Source organism: Cherax quadricarinatus, chromosome 44, assembly GCF_038502225.1.
Source record: "Cherax quadricarinatus isolate ZL_2023a chromosome 44, ASM3850222v1, whole genome shotgun sequence".
NCBI lineage: Eukaryota > Metazoa > Arthropoda > Malacostraca > Decapoda > Parastacidae > Cherax > Cherax quadricarinatus.
In genome coordinates, this window is record NC_091335.1 from 2499481 (window position 1) to 2525558 (window position 26078).

Below are 26078 nucleotides of genomic sequence, written 5' to 3' on the forward strand. Positions count from 1 at the left end.
ACACTTCAATCTTATATAACACTCTCAATCTTTAAAATTTTAAAACATTTTCACCCATTTTATAAATTTAAAACTTTTATTTAACAAATTAAATTAAAAATAGGGTTTTATGTTTAAATTTTTGGGGGGAAGGTGTATTCCCTTGAAAAACCCTCCTAAAAACCCCAAGGGAAATAATTTCCCAAAATGTGGTAATTTTAAACCTTTAAAGGAAGTATTCAGGGAAATTTTTTCCCTTGGGTCCCCTTCGGTGGAGACCCCCTTAAAAAAAAAAAAAACCCAATTTAAATTATAATCTTGGGGAAGGTCTAACCTTAAAAGGCCCCATACGGGGTTTACCTTTGGTGTTAATTGAGTGGTGGGGGTTTTAACCTTAGGAAGAATTCAAGGTGGTTTTAAAAACCTTGAAAGGCCTCCCCCTTTCACACCCCTTTAGAAGGTTTTATTCAAAACAAAGATGCACTGCACCACCTTCAGAGGAATGGTACTGCACCACCTTCAGAGGAATGGTACTGCACCAACTACAGGCTCATGGCCCAACATATTTGATAAGTCAACAAACTGTATGCAGAGATGGGTACAGTACAGAGAAATGTTAAATGAGAAAGGTAGATCTATGGAATTTTCACTTGGCCAAGAGATACCACTTAACACAAGCACACAAGGATTTAATAATGATCAATAAGGAAACAAGTCTCTTTAGTGTTGTGCACGGTGACATTCCCAGACTGCTGCCACACACAAGTCTTGGATATATGCAGGGTGACAGGACCAGCCTCTTACCACACTGATCACACATTATTTTTCCTCCAGCTCTTTGTATCTCTGTTTCAAGACAGAACACAACTATTATAAAACAATAAAAAAGTACAAAATTAGACGTTATCTTGGCCAAGACTCAAGCAAAGTACTTGCTCTTTGCCTGCACATAATCAGTTTGCCAAATAATAGTTAGGTCAGTTTACTGTAATGCATACAAAGTTCCCCATGTAATGAGTGACTATTACATACTTCATTACATGCTTTCCTCTCTCAATTACATACTTTGCCTCTCTTATTTATTTTTTGTGTAAATGCAAACTTTCTTGTGCACTTTTTATCAATTACCCATTGCATATTTAATTACATATACATAAATATGACTTAAAAATAATTTTAATTATAATAAACCATAGAAGGCAGAGTGGCCTGCATCAGTTGTTAAGAGAGACAATGTGTAGCTAACACATGACACTGGGCCATCATTAACTCTTTTTAAGTCTTGTGGACAACATCCTTATAAAATATAAATATTCAGGAATATATAGACATTCATACTGTACAATATATAATGTTATTAAAGCCATATTTAGACCATTTGTAACCTTACAACCATAACAAAAGTATGCTATACTAATAACAATATATTAACTCAAGTTGAGTGTGAAATGCATGTCATTTTGAGCAACTGTATGTCGTGGCAGAAGAGAGAAGACGGTAACTTGCTTTAAATTACAGCACTAACCCTGGAAAGGTAATAATCTAGGATAACTTTAAGAAAGACAATGACACCTGCAATATTCCACTGAAGTTCTTAAGCCCTCTCCTTCCAAGGATGTGGCAGAACAGCTCACTAAATCCTAGGCAAAGTATACATTTACTGCTGAATAGGTGCAGCAGGTGTAAGGCTTACCCATACATCTTGCTTCATCCAGGATTCAAATTCAGGTCCTCTCAATCTGGAGATAAATGTTCTACCACTGAGACACTTCACCAGCATTCAAAGATTTTAATACAGTAACTGAATGAATACTGAAGATGATCAAAATTTACATCTACAATACAAAGAAAGTGAATCATAAACAACACACTCATATAATGTACAGTAAGTCCTCACTTAAACCTCATTTCCTTCAACGTAGTTTTGTCATAATGTTGATGAAGAAGGAAATCGAATCCCAGCCAGGGCCACTGTCTGTGTGGAGCTTGCATGTTCAGTCTTGAACTGTGTGGTGGTAGGAGGTGCTCCTTACAATTTTCACTTTGCAAACACTTATTCTTTGATTTAACCATGTTGCAATGAGTGCTAAAGGTGCACTCTGCAATCCTGATGTTTATATCAATTAGCCCAAGGTAAAATTGGTTTCGTTATATGTCATTTCACTTAAAATTGTAGTTTCCAAGAACCTATCGATGATGTTAAGTGAGGACTTACTGTAATGATCAAGTATAATAATTACCCTAGAAATATAAAACAAGAAACTGTCTTTCTGATTACACAAAAACCAGTTGCTTTTGTATTTTGTATTTCTAACACAAAATTTTTTGTGTTAGTAATTTTAAAGAATAATGCGGGAAAAATGCAACAGTGAATTCTTCAGGAGTATCACGTAAGAACAAAGCATCCAGACAAACACTCTTAGGCAGACATTATTTAGTGCACCAAGGCACTGACTGATGTGAGACACAAGAAACTAGCAGATGTTACACTAAAAACAAACATATAGATTAAAAAAAACACAAAAGGCAGAGATTCCAGTAATTATATGAAGGAGACTGCATAAGAAGCAACCTGTCTGATAGTAAGAGATGGGTTAATGAATACAATACAAAAAATATATAAAATTACATATACATCACTGGTACACATATTTCAAGTAAAATACTTGGCTATAAGCGTTTATACTTTATAAAATAACAAATGCTTACAAAATATTTTCATATAATATGGCTTATGTAATGATGCACTGCATATTGTTTCCGGCACCATAAGTCTTACAAATTTATTTTAAAGTTTTCCACAATATTGCTTCTTAATATAAATTATGGTATACCCAACCAAAAGAAACTTTTTTTTTTATAGAAACCTGAATTTTGTTTAGTATCTCAAAAAAGAAAACCATCACTAATTTGGTTATAGAAGCAATATAAGTTAATATAATCTATCAACTTCCAGGGCAGAACCTGCTTCCCGGCTTAAATCTTACAGTAATACTACATGTAATTACACTTTCATATCTTCTGCTTTTAAATAATTGTAACTAAGAAACTTTCATTATTCCTGGGACCTTGATGTATCAGACTGAGCAGTCTCAAGACAACTGTATCAGACTGAGCAGTCTCAAGACAACTGTATCAGACTGAGCAGTCTCAAGACAACTGTATCAGACTGAGCAGTCTCAAGACAACTGTATCAGACTGAGCAGTCTCAAGACAACTGTATCAGACTGAGCAGTCTCAAGACAACTGTATCAGACTGAGCAGTCTCAAGACAACTGTATCAGACTGAGCAGTCTCAGGACAACTGTATCAGACTGAGCAGTCTCAAGACAACTGTATCAGACTGAGCAGTCTCAAGACAACTGTATCAGACTGAGCAGTCTCAAGACAACTGTATCAGACTGAGCAGTCTCAAGACATCTACATCAGACTGAGCATCTCGAGACAACTGTATCAGACTGAGCAATCTCAAGACAACCGTACCAGAGTACACAATAAACATGCCACTGATCTCTCCTTAACCCTCAACAATAATTAAAATGTAAGAGAGAGAGACTCTTCCAGCCTAACCTAGCTTGTGGCTCACAATGGCAGGGTTGCCAATTATGCTTTATTATATATGAACAACAGCAATATTTTCCGCATTTTTAATCTCCTTCATTCTTTAATATGTTAGAAACCTGCATCATATGCTTAGCACCTAATACAATACATACTGGGAGCAAGGGGCAAGTACCTCCTTCTCCTGTATAAATTACTAAATGTAAAAAGAAGAAAAACTTTTTTTCTTCTTTTTCTGAGTCACCTTGCCTTGGTGGGATATTGAAAATAAAATATAGTGACTAATGTTCAGAGTATTTTTCTTGAGGCCTCTACCACCAAACTATGAAGAAACAAAATGTGACCAAAATGACCGACAGAGAGTCTCATTGGAGCACCTTTACAGAATGTAAATTACAGTTTAGAGACTATAGCCATGAGTGTCAAATGCTAGAGGTAGGTTCAATGTGTGCAAGAAAAAATTGACAAGAAAGATATAAGCATACAGCAAGCATGATGTCATTTCTTTTTTTAAATTCTGAATCAGATTTAATAATATATACTGCAACCTATATATCTCTGTTCATGAAATACCAAAATTAAAGAGAAACATTACCATGGTAAGATGATGGTACAAGTACAAAGTTAGTGTGGTACGATGGTAGTACAAGTACAATGTTAGTGTGGTACAATGGTGGTACAATGTTAGTGTGGTACAATGGTGGTACAAGTACAATGTTAGTGTGGTACAAGTATAATGTTAGTGTGGTATGATGGTGGTACAAGTACAATGTTAGTGTGGTACAATGGTGGTACAAGTACAATGTTAGTGTGGTATGATGGTGGTACAAGTACAATGTTATGGTGGTACAAGTAGAAATGTGTGAACCCGAGAAAAATAACTTGAATTTCTACAACTATTTATGTTTATTTGTACAATGAAGTCAGTTGTCTTATGTTTAGAAACTTAACAGCACAACTTTGTCAGGACAAAACAATTAAGAATGATATTTTACAGTGCCAAGAGGACTTTATTATAAAACACAATCTGCATCAAAATTTAGGAGACCACGTCCCAAGCGGAAAAAAATATTTCTCTTACAAAACTCTTGATTATATGTTTTACGTGTTTTAGTAAATATAAACTGAACAAGTTCGTCAAACAGCAGTTACATCCACTCAATTCAAAATTATCATAAACTCTTTTATGATAAGTAGTGAAAGCTAAAAGGTTAACCGTTTGTCTTTAAAAATAAAATATAAGCATCGCAGAGAAAGTAGTGGAGGTAAAGCTGTACTGTTCATCACTTGTGGTTGGTCTTCCACTGTGTCAGTGTTGAGGACTAAGTAATGAGAATGTTCTTTCTCACTCATGAGTTTCACGAACCAGTCCCACCAGCCCCATGTCTGCACCACTGTATGCTGGTCACTGTTTATTGAACAAGATTATCATTCTTACACTCTTGAGTTCTCATACACAGCAAAACATTAAATGAGACAGACAGATTGCTGGTTGTGCATCTTCTCCAGCTGTTTATCAGTATTCACAGCTACAAGATGTAAAACTGTCTATCAATACTGTCAGCAACCTGATTTATAATTGAGTATAACTGATAACTAGAAAATTATACTAAAGGAATATTGTACCTCATTCAATAAAAATATGTAACTGAAAATTAACTTATAAATTTATTTTTACTTTGCCTACACATTTTTAAATGGAAAATAGCTCACATGACAAGTAAAAATGCATCCACATCATTAATATTAATAAAGTTCCAAGATCTCTGCTGTGATTAAAAATGACAATTAATATTCATCAAGGTGTCCACAAGCTCATTTCCAGTTTCTAAGTAACCATCATCATTATGCTCAGTAATAGCCCACATGGAGACAGAAACTCAAGAGACTGATTGATCTGCACATTTCGATCCTTCTTTGCTGAAGAGGACCCCAGAAGGGGGTCCAAATATACAGATCAATTAACCCCCTGAGTTTCTGTCACCCTGCGCACATTTTTTTTTAACTGATTTACCTTATTCAGCGTACAAAAATATTTGGATAAAAGTTTAATATGGGGAAGTGGAAAAGAATCTTTCCTCCGTAAGCCATGCGTGTCGTATGAGGCGACTAAAATGCCGGGAGCAATGGGCTAGTAACCCCTTATCCTGTAGACATTTACTAAAAAAGAGAAGAAGAAAAACTTTATAAAATTGGGATGCTTGAATGTGTGTGGATGTAGTGCGGATGACAAGAAACATGATTTCTGATGTTATGAATGAAAAGAAGTTGGATGTCCTGGCCCTAAGCAAAACAAAGCTGAAGGGAGTAGGGGAGTTTCGGTGGGGGGAAAGAAATGGGATTAAATCTGGAGTATCTGAGAGTTAGAGCAAAGGAAGGGGTAGCAGTAATGTTGAAGGATCAGTTATGGAAGGAGAAAAGAGAATATGAATGTGTAAATTCAAGAATTATGTGGATTAAAGTAAAGGTTGGATGCGAAAAGTGGGTTATAATAAGCGTGTATGCACCTGGAGAAGAGAGGAATGTAGAGGAGAGAGAGAGATTTTGGGAGATGTTAAGTGAATGTATAGGAGCCTTTGAACCAAGTGAGAGAGTAATTGTGGTAGGGGACCTGAATGCTAAAGTAGGAGAAACTTTTAGAGAGGGTGTGGTAGGTAAGTTTGGGGTGCCAGGTGTAAATGATAATGGGAGCCCTTTGATTGAACTTTGTATAGAAAGGGGTTTAGTTATAGGTAATACATATTTTAGGAAAAAGAGGATAAATAAGTATACAAGATATGATGTAGGGCGAAATGACAGTAGTTTGTTGGATTATGTATTGGTAGATAAAAGACTGTTGAGTAGACTTCAGGATGTACATGTTTATAGAGGGGCCACAGATATATCAGATCACTTTTTAGTTGTAGCTACACTGAGAGTAAAAGGTAGATGGGATACAAGGAGAATAGAAGCATCAGGGAAGAGAGAGGTGAAGGTTTATAAACTAAAAGAGGAGGCGGTTAGGGTAAGATATAAACAGCTATTGGAGGATAGATGGGCTAATGAGAGCATAGGCAGTGGGGTCGAAGAAGTATGGGGTAGGTTTAAAAATGTAGTGTTGGAGTGTTCAGCAGAAGTTTGTGGTTACAGGAAGGTGGGTGCGGGAGGGAAAAGGAGCGATTGGTGGAATGATGATGTAAAGAGAGTAGTAAGGGAGAAAAAGTTAGCATATGAGAAGTTTTTACAAAGTAGAAGTGATGCAAGGAGGGAAGAGTATATGGAGAAAAAGAGAGAGGTTAAGAGAGTGGTGAAGCAATGTAAAAAGAGAGCAAATGAGAGGGTGGGTGAGATGTTATCAACAAATTTTGTTGAAAATAAGAAAAAGTTTTGGAGTGAGATTAACAAGTTAGGGAAGCCTAGAGAACAAATGGATTTGTCAGTTAAAAATAGGAGAGGAGAGTTATTAAATGGAGAATTAGAGGTATTGGAAAGATGGAGGGAATATTTTGAGGAATTGTTAAATGTTGATGAAGATAGGGAAGCTGTGATTTCGTGTATAGGGCAAGGAGGAATAACATCTTGTAGGAGTGAGGAAGAGCCAGTTGTGAGTGTGGGGGAAGTTCGTGAGGCAGTAGGTAAAATGAAAGGAGGTAAGGCAGCTGGGACTGATGGGATAAAGATAGAAATGTTAAAAGCAGGTGGGGATATAGTTTTGGAGTGGTTGGTGCAATTATTTAATAAATGTATGGAAGAGGGTAAGGTACCTAGGGATTGGCAGAGAGCATGCATAGTTCCTTTGTATAAAGGCAAAGGGGACAAAAGAGAGTGCAAAAATTATAGGGGGATAAGTTTGTTGAGTGTACCAGGTAAAGTGTATGGTAGAGTTATTATTGAAAGAATTAAGAGTAAGACGGAGAATAGGATAGCAGATGAACAAGGAGGCTTTAGGAAAGGTAGGGGGTGTGTGGACCAGGTTTTTACAGTGAAACACATAAGTGAACAGTATTTAGATAAGGCTAAAGAGGTCTTTGTGGCATTTATGGATTTGGAAAAGGTGTATGACAGGGTGGATAGGGGGGCAATGTGGCAGATGTTGCAGGTGTATGGTGTAGGAGGTAGGTTACTGAAAGCAGTGAAGAGTTTTTACGAGGATAGTGAGGCTCAAGTTAGAGTATGTAGGAAAGAGGGAAATTATTTCCCAGTAAAAGAAGGCCTTAGACAAGGATGTGTGATGTCACCGTGGTTGTTTAATATACAGTGGACCCTCAACCAGCGATATTAATCCGTTCCTGAGAGCTCATCGTTAATCAAAATAATCGTTAGTCAAGTTAATTTTCCCCATAAGAAATAATGGAAATCAAATTAATCCGTGCAAGACACCCCAAAGTATTGAAAAAAAAAAATTTTACCACATGAAATATTAATTTTAATACACACAAACTGAAGAAGACATGCACAGTTACATGACACTTACCTTTATTGAAGATCTGGTGATGATTGATGGGATGGGAGGAGGGGAGACCGTTGATCTTGTTAGTGTTTAGAAGGGGAATCCCCTTCCATTAGCACTTGAGGCAGCAAGTCTTTTTCTGGGGTTACTTCCCTTGTTCTTTTAATGCCACTAGGACCAGCTTCAGAGTCACTGGACTTCTGTCGCACAACATATCTGTCCATAGAGGCCTGTACCTCTCGTTCCTTTATCCTAAAGTGTTTCACAACATTGTCAGTGTAATAGTCACCAGCACGGCTTGCAATAGCTGTGTGAGGGTGATTTTCATCAAAAAAGGTTTGCACTTTAAGCCACATTGCACACATTTCCTTAATCTTTGAAGTAGGCAACTTCTTCAATTTCTCTCTCCCCTCCTCCAAAGCAGTTTCCTCAGGTGTGGCCTCTTACTGTTGAAGATAATCTAGCAGCTCATCAGTGGTTTGTTCTTCATTGTCCTCCTCCACCAACTCTTCCACATCCTCCCCACTAACCTCACCAATATGAGCACTAGTTCCAGGCATTTTTTCCTGTTCACCTGGGTGTTAGTCAACTGTTGTGGGTCGCATCCTGGGGGACAAGATTAAGGACCCCCAATGGAAATAAGTTAGACAGTCCTCGATGATGCACTGACTTTCTTGGGTTATCCTGGGTGGCTAACCCTCCGGGGTTAATCGTTTCTCGGTAATTGTTTCACGTTAAGCCACACGAACAACACTCTCTCCACATCTTCGAGTAATACAGCTGATGGTGGTGCAGCAACAACAACAGCTGACTGTGGTGCAGCAGCAGCTGCACCTTTGGCAAGAACAGCTTCCTTGATTGCCGTTTTCTTACCCACAATAGTAGCGATGGTTGATTGGGGTTTATTATACAACCTGACCAGCTCAGAGACATGCACTCCACTTTCATACTTAGCAATGATCTCTTTCTTCATCTCCATAGTAATTCTCACCCTTTTTGCTGTAGGGTTGGCACTAGAAGCTTTCTTGGGGCCCATGGTGACTTACTTTGCAGGTGCAATCACTACAAAGGCTGTGATAATATGAAATGTTCCAGTTGTTGTATGTTTGGAAGCGACTGCGGTGGCTGGCTGGCTTGTAAACACTGACACCCAAGGGACAAGTGAGGCGCGCTCAGGCCAAAGTGGACGCGTATGGTACGGAACGAATAGCGCTGGTCGGGTTTTTAAGCACTAGTTGAGGCAAAATTTTTGCGTTTAAATGTATCGCTAGTCATATTTATCGTTAATCGATGCCATCGCTGGTTAAAGGTCCACTGTATTTATAGATGGGGTTGTAAGAGAAGTAAATGCGAGGGTCTTGGCAAGAGGCGTGGAGTTAAAAGATAAAGAATCACACGTAAAGTGGGAGTTGTCACAGTTGCTCTTTGCTGATGACACTGTGCTCTTTGGAGATTCTGAAGAGAAGTTGCAGAGATTGGTGGATGAATTTGGTAGGGTATGCAAAAGAAGAAAATTAAAAGTGAATACAGGAAAGAGTAAGGTTATGAGGATAACAAAAAGATTAGGTGATGAAAGATTGGATATCAGATTGGAGGGAGAGGGTATGGAGGAGGTGAATGTATTCAGGCATTTGGGAGTGGACGTGTCAGCGGATGGGTCTATGAAAGATGAGGGGAAAAGGGTGAGTGGTGCACTTAGGAGTCTGTGGAGACAAAGAACTTTGTCCTTGGAGGCAAAGAGGGGAATGTATGAGAGTATAGTTTTACCAACGCTCTTATATGGGTGTGAAGCATGGGTGATGAACGTTGCAGCGAGGAGAAGGCTGGAGGCAGTGGAGATGTCATGTCTGAGGGCAATGTGTGGTGTGAATATAATGCAGAGAATTCGTAGTTTGGAAGTTAGGAGGAGGTGCGGGATTACCAAAACTGTTGTCCAGAGGGCTGAGGAAGGGTTGTTGAGGTGGTTCGGACATGTAGAGAGAATGGAGCGAAACAGAATGACTTCAAGAGTGTATCAGTCTGTAGTGGAAGGAAGGTGGGGTAGGGGTCGGCCTAGGAAAGGTTGGAGGGACGGGGTAAAGGAGGTTTTGTGTGCGAGGGGCTTGGACTTCCAGCAGGCATGCGTGAGCGTGTTTGATAGGAGTGAATGGAGACAAATGGTTTTTAATACTTGACGTGCTGTTGGAGTGTGAGCAAAGTAACATTTATGAAGGGGTTCAGGGAAACCGGCAGGCCGGACTTGAGTCCTGGAGATGGGAAGTACAGTGCCTGCACTCTGAAGGAAGGGTGTTAATGTTGCAGTTTAAAAACTGTAGTGTAATGCACCCTTCTGGCAAGACAGTGATGGAGTGAATGATGGTGAAAGTTTTTCTTTTTTGGGCCACCCTGCCTTGGTGGCCACCCTGCCTTGGTGGGAATCGGCCAGTGTGATAATAAAAAGAAAAAAAAGTTTAATAATTATAATGCTGTACATTTTACAAAACAAATGAAGAAATTAAAAATTAAATAGAAAATGAAATTCTGGGTTCAAAATATTATAACAATACCCTCCTTTAAGAGAAATATGCCTACTTCTTCCCCACATAAAAATAAGGCCTAAAATTTATATCAATTAAGAATTCCACAGGCTGATTCTTAAAGAAAAGAATGAAACAAATTAAACATGAAATCTTGGCAACTTTCTTTCAAAAGGTCTGCGGAAAGTTGCAACCATGAGAGATAAAGATACGGAGATATAGATAAGGCATATCCATCCTTCCCTTACATCAAGGAGGAAGCCATTTAAAATTACCACGAAGATGGTGCAGCCTAGAGTCCCAAGTTTTCTGAACTTGTTGTATTTCCTTAACATGTGCACCTGCAAAGGCAAATGTAAATTAATGGTTATGTAACACTATTTGTTCTCCATATCTTACAAATAGAAATCACATATCAATTGAAAGCTTATACTGAAAATAACTAAGACAATTTTGGAGCTATAAAAAGTCTTATCCATTGTAAAATAATTTCTACTTGCAGCATTATATACTCTTCATATGAAGCTAAATGTAGGTAGTAGGTTGGTAGACAGCAACCACCCAGGGAGGTACTACCGTCCTGCCAAGTGAGTGTAAAACGAAGCCTGTGATTGTTTTACATGATGGTAGGATTGCTGATGTCTTTTGTCTGTCTCATAAATATGCAAGATTACAGGCATGTCTTGCTACTTCTACTTACACTTAGGTCACACTACACATACATGTACACATTTATTTATACACACTCATCTGAGTTTTCTTTGATTTTATCTTAATAGTTTTTGGTCTTATTAATTTTCCTTTTATATCCATGGGGAAGTGGAATAAGAATCTTTCCTCCGTAAGCCATGCGTGTTGTAAAAGTCAACTAAAATGCCGGGAACAATGGGCTAGTAACCCCTTTTCCTGTAAAGATTACTAAAAAGAATAATAAGAAGAAAATTGTCAAAGTGGGAAGTCTGAATGTGCGTGGTTGTTGTGCAGATGATAAGAAAGAGATGATTGTGGATGTTATGAATGAGAAGAAGCTGGATGTCCTGGCTTTAAGTGAAACAAAGCTGAAGGGGGTGGGAGAGTTTCAGTGGAGAGGAATAAATGGGATTAGGTCAGGGGTTTCAAATAGAGTTAGAGCTAAAGAAGGAGTAGCAATAATGTTGAAGGATAAGCTATGGCAGGAAAAGAGGGACTATAAATGTATTAATTCAAGGATTATGTGGAGTAAAATAAAGATTGGATGTGAAAAGTGGGTTATAATAAGCGTGTATGCACCTGGAGAAGAGAGAAGTGTAGAGGAGAGAGAGAGATTTTGGGAAATGTTGAGTGAATGCGTGGGGAGTTTTGAATCAAGTGTGAGAGTAATGGTGGTTGGGGATTTTAATGCTAAAGTGGGTAAAAATGTTATGGAGGGAGTAGTAGGTAAATTTGGGGTGCCAGGGGTAAATGTAAATGGGGAGCCTTTAATTGAGCTATGTGTAGAAAGAAATTTGGTAATAAGTAATACATATTTTATGAAAAAGAGGATAAATAAATATACAAGGTATGATGTAGCACGTAATGAAAGTAGTTTATTAGATTATGTATTGGTGGATAAAAGGTTGATGGGTAGGCTCCAGGATGTACATGTTTATAGAGGGGCAACTGATATATCGGATCATTATTTAGTTGTAGCTACAGTTAGAGTAAGAGGTAGATGGGAAAAGAGGAAGGTGGCAACAACAAGTAAGAGGGAGGTGAAAGTGTATAAACTAAGGGAGGAGGAAGTTCGGGTGAGATATAAGCGACTATTGGCAGAAAGGTGGGCTAGTGCAAAGATGAGTAGTGGGGGGGTTGAAGAGGGTTGGAATAGTTTTAAAAATGCAGTATTAGAATGTGGGGCAGAAGTTTGTGGTTATAGGAGGGTGGGGGCAGGAGGAAAGAGGAGTGATTGGTGGAATGATGAAGTAAAGGGTGTGATAAAAGAGAAAAAGGTAGCTTATGAGAGGTTTTTACAAAGCAGAAGTGTTATAAGAAGAGCAGAGTATATGGAGAGTAAAAGAAAGGTAAAGAGAGTGGTGAGAGAGTGCAAAAGGAGAGCAGATGATAGAGTGGGAGAGGCACTGTCAAGAAATTTTAATGAAAATAAGAAAAAATTTTGGAGTGAGTTAAACAAGTTAAGAAAGCCTAGGGAAAATATGGATTTGTCAGTTAAAAACAGAGTAGGGGAGTTAGTAGATGGGGAGATGGAGGTATTGGGTAGATGGCGAGAATATTTTGAGGAACTTTTAAATGTTAAGGAAGAAACAGAGGCAGTAATTTCATGCACTGGTCAGGGAGGTATACCATCTTTTAGGAGTGAAGAAGAGCAGAATGTAAGTGTGGGGGAGGTACGTGAGGCATTACGTAAAATGAAAGGGGGTAAAGCAGCTGGAACTGATGGGATCATGACAGAAATGTTAAAAGCAGGGGGGGATATAGTGTTGGAGTGGTTGGTACTTTTGTTTAATAAATGTATGAAAGAGGGGAAGGTACCTAGGGATTGGCAGAGAGCATGTATAGTCCCTTTATATAAAGGGAAAGGGGACAAAAGAGACTGTAAAAATTATAGAGGAATAAGCTTACTGAGTATACCAGGAAAAGTGTACGGTAGGGTTATAATTGAAAGAATTAGAGGTAAGACAGAATGTAGGATTGCGGATGAGCAAGGAGGTTTTAGAGTGGGTAGGGGATGTGTAGATCAGGTGTTTACATTGAAGCATATATGTGAACAGTATTTAGATAAAGATAGGGAAGTTTTTATTGCATTTATGGATTTAGAAAAGGCATATGATAGAGTGGATAGAGGAGCAATGTGGCAGATGTTGCAAGTATATGGAATAGGTGGTAAGTTATGAAATGCTGTAAAGAGTTTTTATGAGGATAGTGAGGCTCAGGTTAGGGTGTGTAGAAGAGAGGGAGACTACTTCCCGGTAAAAGTAGGTCTTAGACAGGGATGTGTAATGTCACCATGGTTGTTTAATATATTTATAGATGGGGTTGTAAAGGAAGTAAATGCTAGGGTGTTTGGGAGAGGGGTGGGATTAAATTATGGGGAATCAAATTCAAAATGGGAATTGACACAGTTACTTTTTGCTGATGATACTGTGCTTATGGGAGATTCTAAAGAAAAATTGCAAAGGTTAGTGGATGAGTTTGGGAATGTGTGTAAAGGTAGAAAGTTGAAAGTGAACATAGAAAAGAGTAAGGTGATGAGGGTGTCAAATGATTTAGATAAAGAAAAATTGGATATCAAATTGGGGAGGAGGAGTATGGAAGAAGTGAATGTTTTCAGATACTTGGGAGTTGACGTGTCGGCGGATGGATTTATGAAGGATGAGGTTAATCATAGAATTGATGAGGGAAAAAAGGTGAGTGGTGCGTTGAGGTATATGTGGAGTCAAAAAACGTTATCTATGGAGGCAAAGAAGGGAATGTATGAAAGTATAGTAGTACCAACACTCTTATATGGGTGTGAAGCTTGGGTGGTAAATGCAGCAGCGAGGAGACGGTTGGAGGCAGCGGAGATGTCCTGTTTAAGGGCAATGTGTGGTGTAAATATTATGCAGAAAATTCGGAGTGTGGAAATTAGGAGAAGGTGTGGAGTTAATAAAAGTATTAGTCAGAGGGCAGAAGAGGGGTTGTTGAGGTGGTTTGGTCATTTAGAGAGAATGGATCACAGTAGAATGACATGGAAAGCATATAAATCTATAGGGGAAGGAAGGCGGGGTAGGGGTCGTCCTCGAAAGGGTTGGAGAGAGGGGGTAAAGGAGGTTTTGTGGGTAAGGGGCTTGGACTTCCAGCAAGCGTGCGTGAGCGTGTTAGATAGGAGTGAATGGAGACGAATGGTACTTGGGACCTGACGATCTGTTGGAGTGTGAGCAGGGTAATATTTAGTGAAGGGATTCAGGGAAACCGGTTATTTTCATATAGTCGGACTTGAGTCCTGGAAATGGGAAGTACAATGCCTGCACTTTAAAGGAGAGGTTTGGGATATTGGCAGTTTGGAGGAATATGTTGTGTATCTTTATATGTGTATGCTTCTAGACTGTTGTATTCTGAGCACCTCTGCAAAAACAGTGATAATGTGCGAGTGTGGTGAAAGTGTTGAATGATGATGAAAGTATTTTCTTTTTGGGGATTTTCTTTCTTTTTTGGGTCACCCTGCCTCGGTGGGAGACGACCAACTTGTTGAAAAAAAAAAAAAAAAAAAAAAAAAAATGAAGCTAAAATTAGTGTTCAAAAACATGCTTAATCTTCTACAATTTTTATAATAATTGAAATTATGTGTATATGCTTTTAATGGATGGAGCTTTGAGAAAAATATATCTGCACAAAATATAGAGCTAATAACTTTATTACCAAAAATATTTTTTCTTCTCCTATATTCAGTCTCTCTCCTCATTTTAAATTGCTTTTATGCATTAATAAATATAAACATAAATACAAGCTCCAACAGTTTCAAAAATCCAGAAAAGAAGCCCACAATGTAAATAAAGGAGACAGTTTCTACAACAATCAAAACTGTTTCAGTTTCCCTTCTTTACAGCCATAATGAACAAAATAAATAAAATCTCATAATGAAATGGCATAACCATTAACTTTTAAAATCTTCATCCCATAAAAGTATAGCTGCTTGGGGAACTCTACCATGAAAATTACTAATACAGTGGACCCCCGCATAACGATTACCTCCAAAAGTGACCAATTATGTAAGTGTATTTATGTAAGTGCATTTGTACGTGTATGTTTGGGGGTCTGAAATGGACTAATCTACTTCACAATATTTCTTATGGGAACAAATTCGGTCAGTACTGGCACCTGAACATACTTCTGGAGTGAAAAAATATCGTTAACCGGGGGTCCACTGTACATAATAAACTATTTACCACTTGGCTCTATGAAACTTTATATAAAAAGCATACAAGAGAATTACAAAATAATAAAGGGGAAAGACGGAGTAGTTATTTCCATACAACCAACAGTTAACAACTATGGCTTAATAGGCTTTAAAATTACAAAAAAAAAAAAAAATATTTCCAAATTGGCACATTCATCTCTGACCTGTAAAATCTGCAGGAGCATCTCAGTCAAGAAGAATATACCATGCCAAGGTGAAGGACCATCAAGTTCCTGTTGCAAACAGATTACATCTCATTAGAGCAGTAATATGTCAAATATAAGATCACCTTTCTGACAGTCTGAATTACTTAAGTGTTAGAACCAATTATGAGTACATGCATTATCAACCTCAACCTAACATGTACTGTACAGGCATATATCACAAATAAAGTTACTATGCTCTACCTTGTAAAATAAATAAACCAGGTGTTTGTGATCTGTTCAGTTATCCCTACAAATTAATGGAGGGTTGTATCCCTTGATGCCCCACACAAAAGTTTTATTTTTTTTTTTTTTTTTTTTTTTTTTTTTTTTTTTCAACAAGTCGGCCGTCTCCCACCTAGGCAGGGTGACCCAAAAAAGAAAGAAAATCCCCAAAAAGAAAATACTTTCATCATCATTCAACACTTTCACCACACTCGCACATTATCACTGTTTTTGCAGAGGTGCTCAGAATACAACAGTCTAAAAGCATAAACATATAAAGATACACAACATATCCCTCCAAACTGCCAATATCCCAAACCCCTCCTTTAAAGTGCAGGCATTGTACTTCCCATTTCCAGGACTCAAGTCCGACTATATGAAAATAACCGGTTTCCCTGAATCCCTTCACTAAATATTACCCTGCTCACACTCCAACAGATCGTCAGGTCCCAAGTACCATTCGTCTCCATTCACTCCTATCTAACACACTCACGCACGCTTGCTGGAAGTCCAAGCCCCTTACCCACAAAACCTCCTTTACCCCCTCTCTCCAACCCTTTCGAGGACGACCCCTACCCCGCCTTCCTTCCCCTATAGATTTATATGCTTTCCATGTCATTCTACTGTGATCCATTCTCTCTAAATGACCAAACCACCTCAACAACCCCTCTTCTGCCCTCTGACTAATACTTTTATTAACTCCACACCTTCTCCTAATTTCCACACTCCGAATTTTCTGCATAATATTTACACCACACATTGCCCTTAAACAGGACATCTCCGCTGCCTCCAACCGTCTCCTCGCTGCTGCATTTACCACCCAAGCTTCACACCCATATAAGAGTGTTGGTACTACTATACTTTCATACATTCCCTTCTTTGCCTCCATAGATAACGTTTTTTGACTCCACATATACCTCAACGCACCACTCACCTTTTTTCCCTCATCAATTCTATGATTAACCTCATCCTTCATAAATCCATCCGCCGACACGTCAACTCCCAAGTATCTGAAAACATTCACTTCTTCCATACTCCTCCTCCCCAATTTGATATCCAATTTTTCTTTATCTAAATCATTTGACACCCTCATCACCTTACTCTTTTCTATGTTCACTTTCAACTTTCTACCTTTACACACATTCCCAAACTCATCCACTAACCTTTGCAATTTTTCTTTAGAATCTCCCATAAGCACAGTATCATCAGCAAAAAGTAACTGTGTCAATTCCCATTTTGAATTTGATTCCCCATAATTTAATCCCACCCCTCTCCCAAACACCCTAGCATTTACTTCCTTTACAACCCCATCTATAAATATATTAAACAACCATGGTGACATTACACATCCCTGTCTAAGACCTACTTTTACCGAGAAGTAGTCTCCCTCTCTTCTACACACCCTAACCTGAGCCTCACTATCCTCATAAAAACTCTTTACAGCATTTAATAACTTACCACCTATTCCATATACTTGCAACATCTGCCACATTGCTCCTCTATCCACTCTATCATATGCCTTTTCTAAATCCATAAATGCAATAAAAACTTCCCTATCTTTATCTAAATACTGTTCACATATATGCTTCAATGTAAACACCTGATCTACACATCCCCTACCCACTCTAAAACCTCCTTGCTCATCCGCAATCCTACATTCTGTCTTACCTCTAATTCTTTCAATTATAACCCTACCGTACACTTTTCCTGGTATACTCAGTAAGCTTATTCCTCTATAATTTTTACAGTCTCTTTTGTCCCCTTTCCCTTTATATAAAGGGACTATACATGCTCTCTGCCAATCCCTAGGTACCTTCCCCTCTTTCATACATTTATTAAACAAAAGTACCAACCACTCCAACACTATATCCCCCCCTGCTTTTAACATTTCTGTCATGATCCCATCAGTTCCAGCTGCTTTACCCCCTTTCATTTTACGTAATGCCTCACGTACCTCCCCCACACTTACATTCTGCTCTTCTTCACTCCTAAAAGATGGTATACCTCCCTGACCAGTGCATGAAATTACTGCCTCTGTTTCTTCCTTAACATTTAAAAGTTCCTCAAAATATTCTCGCCATCTACCCAATACCTCCATCTCCCCATCTACTAACTCCCCTACTCTGTTTTTAACTGACAAATCCATATTTTCCCTAGGCTTTCTTAACTTGTTTAACTCACTCCAAAATTTTTTCTTATTTTCATTAAAATTTCTTGACAGTGCCTCTCCCACTCTATCATCTGCTCTCCTTTTGCACTCTCTCACCACTCTCTTTACCTTTCTTTTACTCTCCATATACTCTGCTCTTCTTATAACACTTCTGCTTTGTAAAAACCTCTCATAAGCTACCTTTTTCTCTTTTATCACACCCTTTACTTCATCATTCCACCAATCACTCCTCTTTCCTCCTGCCCCCACCCTCCTATAACCACAAACTTCTGCCCCACATTCTAATACTGCATTTTTAAAACTATTCCAACCCTCTTCAACCCCCCCACTACTCATCTTTGCACTAGCCCACCTTTCTGCCAATAGTCGCTTATATCTCACCCGAACTTCCTCCTCCCTTAGTTTATACACTTTCACCTCCCCTCTTACTTGTATAAACAACTAATAAAATAAATAGCATAAAAATTTGGTTTCAGATTTGGGATTACTCTTTCAGAGACAATTTTATTTTTCAACATACCAGCCGTCTCCCATCAAGGCAGGGTGACCCAAAAATACTATAAAGCTTATCTTCATCCCATCAAAAAACAAATACAGTAAAATCCATAAAGTGCCATCCAATTTCTAGAGGTCCCCATGAATCCAGAAACAGCAAAACATGTTGGATGATCAAAATTTGTGAAATTGGAGATATTGCTGTATTCACCAGACTACTGATGAATATAGTATACTAGTGCTCTCATCCAAACTATAGAGACAGGGGTGTACCTGGAGGGTGTTTCAGGAGTCAACGCCCCTGTGGCTATCTTCATGCATCAATTTCTTTTTGTTTAAATTTATATACTTTTATATTTTAAATAAGCATGAAACTGTGGTCATTTTTATAACAAATATCAATGCATTTAATCCAAAATGAGGAAAAAATGTTCTGCCAACTCCAACAAATAACAAAAATTAAATTTACATTTATGAACTAATTTGTATTAAACAAATATTGCTCACTCTGCCTTGGTGAGAATGGCCAATACATTTAAAATAAAAAAAAAAGCATTTGGTTAAAAAAAAGTCCACCGTATGAAATAAGTAACAAGTACACATTTCTTGACAAATGTATACAATTCAACTCCTGTTTACACAAGTGATGACCAAACAAGTAGTATGAGCTCCTGTTATGCAACTCTGATTGCCAATCAAGCAAATATACAACTCTTGTTTTACAAATATGACAGCCAAACAGACAATTATTCAGCTTTTGTTTTACAAGTGTAATGGACAAAGAAACATGTATTTTTTAAACAATATTTGGTGTGCTCCTCCAAAAGTACATTTAAAGGATAAAAGCAAAACTATCTGAAGAAAATTCTGTATGAGGCAGTCCATTAAGTAAGACCTCAAGCAGGGAATTATGCATCAGTAATATACTGAGATAAGTCAACATCAAAAATAATAAAAAAAAGAAATATTAAAATAAAAATAAGTATTTTCGAGCCTGGTACTTCAACTTACCTCTAGGCTGGACATATTGATGGCTACGGCTCCTCTGTATATGTCGAGTAATACACACACTACAGCAAAAACAATCCCCAGCCAACCATACCATGGAACTGGCTTCAGCTTTAATGCAACACCCACTGTAAAAAAGCCAAAAAATTAAAAGCATGGTCTTAAACGTTACTGCACCCATTCTCCGATCTCAAAAGTGGGGGTGTACAAGCCACAGCAATTCTGTTCAATAAACTTGAATATTAAACATTCCCAGACATTTTCAAAAGACCCAGAGTGACTTGTCCACAAAGGTGGATATCCCTCGGGGTTACAATTATGGTACAGGCCAACATTATCAACAATATTTAAGATAATCTAAAAGCAACTATATTCTTGCACAACCAAGCATGGTTTACTGAATTCTTGCTCATATGAATTCAGAATAAAAAATACAAATGTCCTAAACAAAGCAGCTCTTAAGAATGAACGAGTCTTACTGACACTGATAACCACACAAATCTCCGTAAAGGAGTCGCTCATATTACCTCATGCAATCATACCTCAATAGAGCCATAATACATACAGAATCTCATTTAGTCAACAAATAAGGATGGGGATCCCTGTAGACAGTGTACCTGGTCCTTTCCTGTTCCTCTTATATATATATCAACAAGCTCTCAAATGTTTCAAACATACTTCATACAGTTCTGACCTATGTTTTGAGAGTATTGTAAGTATTGTAAGTATACAATGTAACAGTATCTTCTGTGTAATTTATAATAAAGTACATTTTTGGGCAAAACTTTTTTTTTTCAATTTTAGAACCAAATATTTTTTGTTCAAAACTTTCTAACAAACAGCAGTCACTAGTGAAGTTCATGGGTTTGTTATCCACAATGAATCTAGGAGCATAACCACTGCGAATAACATTCTACACAACTCACCACTAACAAAAAAATTACGCAATGATGCTCCAACATACCCATTGAAATATCCTTGTTGATAACCCCATTTGCAATGGTACCATTTGATAAGCCAAGAGATTTTGGAATGTGTGGAGATGTGGTACATGGTGGACTAGGTGCTGAAGATGGTGGTGGCTCTAACTGGTGCATTTTCATATAAGAAGGTGGGTGAAGGTTAAGGTCTGTTGTCATTTCTGCCAAGTTTAACCTAGATGCAAGTGCTCGTGTACTACTGTACTTCTGCCTCGTCTTTTGAAGAAAGGTGTCTGGAAAGAGATCAGCATTAATCCTATTTTTATGACTTATAAATCCCTGCACATGAAGTAATAATCATTTAAACATAAATAATAGTGAAAGTGTTTGTTTTTTGGGTCACTCTGCCTCAGTGGGAGATGGCCAGTAGTTAAAAATAAATTTAAACAATATACTTTTATCCAGCAGCAGTCTAGAAAACTGCTCTCATTACATACTTCAACATACCTCTTACAATACAGTAAACATGCAGCATTTATCTCTCTTCTTGAAACATATATTGCCTAATATCAAACATCTCCCTAAGTAATATTAAAATACAAGTCTTCCCCTAGTCTCATAACTCATCTGGTTATTAAAAGATGTTTGATATACACATCGTACATTATATTTTAATCTTAATACTAATGGGTACTGTTATGAAATCTGGCTTGGTAGGAGACAGAAATTTCTGAAATTTGATTGGCAGTGTTACTACAAACTCAGATTTAATACAAACATTGCAGAGCACAAGTTTATAAGAATGTATTTAATTAAATTTTATGTGAAACAATTATCAACTAAATCTGCAAATATCTAATACATACTTAAAAAAGATGACAATAAATATTCTCTAGATTTAACCCTTAACCCTTTCAGGGTCCGTCCCGTAGATCTACGGCTTTACGTTCAGGGTCCAAACCGTAGATCTACGCCATGAGCTCAGCTCTCACTGATAAACTGTGAGTGGTACATTTGGGCCTAGATATGAGAGAATACATCTATGTGGTATGTGTGCACCACATAAAACAGATCCTGCAGCACACTGTGTATAATGAGAGAAAAAAAATGAAATCATGATTTTTCGATTAAAACAGCAACTTTGCAGTGTTTTTTCGTATGTTTTTTATAGTTGTATTTGCGATTTCTTGGTCTCATTTGATAGAATGGAAGACATATTACAGAAATAGAGATGATTTTGATTGGTTTTAGCACTGGAAATGGCTTGAAACTGAGCTCAAAGTAGCAGAAATGTTAAATTTTTGCCGATATTCAAGAGTAAACAAACGACCTCACACGTCTAATACACGTCAGCTGGTGGGTCTAATATACATTCACAAATATGGTGATGATATTTATACAATTATTACAGTATTGCATAACAGTAAATCTTCTATTTTTTGGTGTGAATAAAAATTCATTATGTGAATAAAAAATCAAAATGGAATTTATTTGTAAAGCCTCAAAACATAACTAATGAACAGAGGAAATGTTAGTTTAGTGCCAGGAATGCCTACATTGTTCATTCTGGACCCTATTTTGAAATTGGAATATTTTGAACTTTGTGTTAAATTGGCCAAATTAACAATTTCCGATCACTTTATTTTGTAGTTGAAACAGTTGACTTGGCGATTTCTTGTGCTCAATCGATAGAATAGAAGTAATACTAGTGAAATAGCTAAGAATTTGGTTGATTGGAATAATGTAATTGGCCTAAAATGGGAGTCAAAGTCGGCAAAATCGCCGATTCGTAAATATCGCTGACACATCAAAATTCGCGAGAGCATAATTTCGTCAATTTTCCACCAAATTTCGTACTTTTTGTTTTATTACCTTCACAAAAAGATTCTCTATGATTTCATAAGAAAAAATAAAAAAATTTTTTTTTGAAAATTCTTGGACACTGGTGCGTGACTCCAGATTTGGGCCTTGGACCCTGAAAGGGTTAAACTGTCCAAACACAGATATACGTTTACACAGCTAGCGCTCCGAACGTAGATCTACTTTTTTTTTTTTTACATTTGAAAGCACGTAAAATAAAATGTAGATCTACGTTCAGAGTGCTAGCGGTGCAAACGTAGATCTACGTTTGGACAGTTTAAGGGTTAAAGAACACTGTAAGTAATATTACTATTATTTTGGAATGGTAGGCTTCCCAACAAGTATGTTAAGAAAACCTCATAAGAAGACCTGACAAGCTTTACAAATCAATGGCAATGTTTGTCACCAAAAGAAACATCACCTTGAAGTAAAGGGTTGCACTGCACATACTTCCATCTTAAAATACCACTACTGAAGTTAGAGAACCTAACAATACAATATAGACTCGTGTAATCAAATTTTCTTACCAAATTCAATAAATGCATAGGGTCTTCTGACTGATTTAACAACAGAGGAAGTGTAGAGAACATTAAATTCCTTCATCAGTTCATCGAGGAAACTGAAGGCAAGAATGTGTGGATAATTGGGCTCACACACAACCATGTAAGCGGTACAGTCATCCACTACACAGCTGAAAATTATAAAACATTTTCAAGTATGCAACTGCTCATGTTACAAGGGTGATGGTAAAAGAAGTTAGCTTAATGAAAAAATATCTATGAAAGATAAACATGGATTAATAATATACAATATCCTACCAGAATACATATACGTACAGCACGTGTAATTTATATCTTCTGTATGACTTGACGAAGGTATTCAGAGATCAGAATATTTTCCCTATAAAAGCTCTTCCTGCAAAAGTGTCTTTGCTTCACTAGTAATGACAGTATTATGCCATTTAGATCCAAGATCAGAGCACCTTGAATCTTCTACTCACTGTATAGTAATTTCTTCAGCCTGGAGACACACTCGTTTACCCAACTCAGACAGCTGTTTGCTCAGTAATTTGACGCATCTTTTTCCTTCTCTAACACGTACATCAGCATCACTAGCAAAATCTGTAGTAGCAGAGAGTGGAATACCATCTGCTAACCGGGATAAACAGGCATACACGATCATCTGGAAAAGAAAACAACACAGGCAAATTACACAATATATATTTGCATTTTATCTTGAAAATTCTAATTTATTTTTGTGAGTGCATACCAGTAAAAGAATGTTATAAAGCATAACTTTTACCATAACTTCACAAATTATGAGCCAGTTCAGGAAGAGGGCTAAAAGGTACTTAACCCTTAAACTGTCCAAACAGATTTATGTTCACATGCGTAGTGTTCCAAAAGTAGATTTATGTTTTTTTTTACATATTTTCAAATATAACAAAAAAAAAAAAAGTAGATCAAAATTTTTTTTACATGCTTTCAAATGTAAAAAAAAAAAATCTACATTTTTTTTACATACTTTCAAATGTTGAAAAAACGTAGAACTACGTTTGGACAGTTTAAAGATTAATAAATGAAGCTACAGAAAGGGAGAAGAATGATTTCTTGTACAGCTAAAATATATGTACCTATTACCGCAACATTTATGTACCTATTACTGTGATCTGATCCTCTCTTTAATGTTAATGTAAATAACTCAGTTTATCTTATTCCTAGTATAACTCCTTGTATTGTAAATACTTTTCACATAGTTGAGTTACTTAGCATTTTTAACTGTTAAGATTTAAATAATAAGATATTACAAGGCCCCCAATGGAAATAAGTCACTTTGTCTGACTTATTTCCATTGGGTAATCTACACATATGCTACACAAATAACCCGCACATAAAAGAGAGAAGCTTACGACGACGTTTCGGTCTGACTCGGACCATTGACAAAGTCACACTAACCAGAGGTGGAGCAGGACGGCTATATATAGGCAGGAAGAGGTGGTGGTGGTAGTAGTAGTAGTAGTAGTAGTAGTAGTACAAGAATTGTATATAATACCGACAAGATGAAATCAAGACACATGCACAACACCCGGGCATCCCCATCGTAGACGTTTCGATGGGGATGCTCGGGTGTTGTGCATGTGTCTTGATTTCATCTTGTCGGTATTATATACAATTCTTGTACTACTACTACTACCACCACCTCTTCCTGCCTATATATAGTCGTCCTGCTCCACCTCTGGTTAGTGTGACTTTGTCAATGGTCCAAGTCAGACCGAAACGTCGTCGTAAGCTTCTCTCTTTTATGTGCGGGTTATTTGTGTATCGTTCCAGTCACGGTATTGTGCCTTTTTGTTATTTATCTACACATATGCTGCTATGTATGATAATTTATGCAACTGTATTTATATGTACCTGTACCTGAATAAACTTACTCACTTACTTAGAACTAATTGCATTAAATAAAATTTGTTGGTAATTCTTTCTTTCTTGAAACTGAAAAAATATCATAGGGAATTTATTAATGAATAAAGTGGCTATCTGTCCCGTAGCTGTGAAGTGAATAATTTGTTAGGGATTACTGGCATGGCAGTGTGGTAGCGATTGGTTTATAGGTTAGGGTAGGTTGCATAATCCTTTAAAAACATATGCTTAACCACAAATATGCAAACTGAAATAATCAAACATGACACAACTGAAAATACATTCAATATTTACTTGTGTTTGGGCAACTAGCTGCCTGTCAGTGTTGGCTGAAATGAATTGATGAATTTATCATTAATAATGAGGTAGACAACATGATGTTTCTGCTTTAAATTCTAACTTTCCATTCCCAACCATTATTTATTGTCAAATGAGACTTGGCAAAGTGAAATTATTACTCAGTATCAGGAGTTGCATTATGCTGCCAACACTTTGTGTTTTATAACAAAAAAGGAGAATAAGTATCTAAACCAGCTTACTTCTAAGTATGTTTTATTCAGACTAAGTTTATAGATGCTTTTGCATATTAATGCTGTAAATTTCTACAATGTACCTTCATGTGATTCCATCCATGTTTTGACACAATTACAATTATCTTAATCTACTAAAATTTTTAAATCAGAACAATTTTCATGTGAGATATAGTTGTGCTCTAAGTCCCCCTCAAGGAAGGTTCCTTGATGTTGGTGAGGGGCTCTTGATTTAGGGAATTGGATCTGTGCTCCAGTTCCCCGAAATAAGCCTGAATGCCTTCCACATCCCCCTCCAGGCGCTGTATAATCCTCCGGGTTTAGCGCTTCCCCCTTGATTATAATAATAATAATGTGTTCTAAGTCAGGTCAGGAAGATGATGATGACAATAAACATACGACACCTCTAGTCACTGAAATACAAACCTTATCATAAAAACCTCAACCAGCTGTGTTAAAGTTATGTGAGGAGGAGCGTGTGATGTGAGGCTGATGGTGTAGCAGCAGCAGTAGCAGTAACAGCATGTGGTGCAGCAGCAGTAGCAGCAGCAGCAGGTGGTGCAGCAGCAGTAGCAGCAGCAGCAGGTGGTGCAGCGGTCAGCGGCCGCCGTCGTGTCATATAATCAGCTGGAGTTTGTTTACATCTACTGTCAGTATAGATGATTGAAGTCGAAGTGGAAAAAAGAGCATCGACAGCGGTGGCCATTTCTCTCGACCTTCTAATTTAAATGTTTTTCATCAGGTTGGAATGTCTTTCATCGGTCACCCTCGCCGCCCCCGGGCCCTTGGATCCACCAGGGCCCCGGGGCCCCTTCATCCCCCGGGCCCCTGGGCCCCTGGGCTCCCACTC

General features: G+C 37.6%; 1 protein-coding gene across 4 annotated transcripts; it reads right to left on the bottom strand.

The window, feature by feature from the left end:
- Positions 1-467: 467 nt before the first annotated feature.
- Positions 468-25891, bottom strand: LOC128697586 (vesicle-trafficking protein SEC22a). Of its 4 annotated transcripts, none has more exons than XM_053789419.2 (8): positions 25655-25891; positions 23279-23460; positions 22806-22969; positions 20463-20711; positions 19502-19626; positions 15562-15630; positions 10761-10826; positions 468-825 (listed from the first exon to the last, which is right to left on the bottom strand). In XM_053789419.2, exons 2-8 carry the CDS (start codon positions 23458-23460, stop codon positions 799-801), a joined length of 882 nt encoding a protein of 293 aa, XP_053645394.2. In that variant the 5' UTR covers positions 25655-25891; the 3' UTR covers positions 468-798. The 4 variants fall into 4 exon arrangements, with proteins under 4 accessions (XP_053645394.2, XP_069950056.1, XP_053645393.1 ...); XM_070093955.1 differs by having other exon boundaries at positions 10734-10826; XM_053789418.2 differs by lacking the exon at positions 468-825 and having other exon boundaries at positions 4538-10826; positions 25655-25890.
- Between the last annotated feature and the right edge of the window lie 187 nt (positions 25892-26078).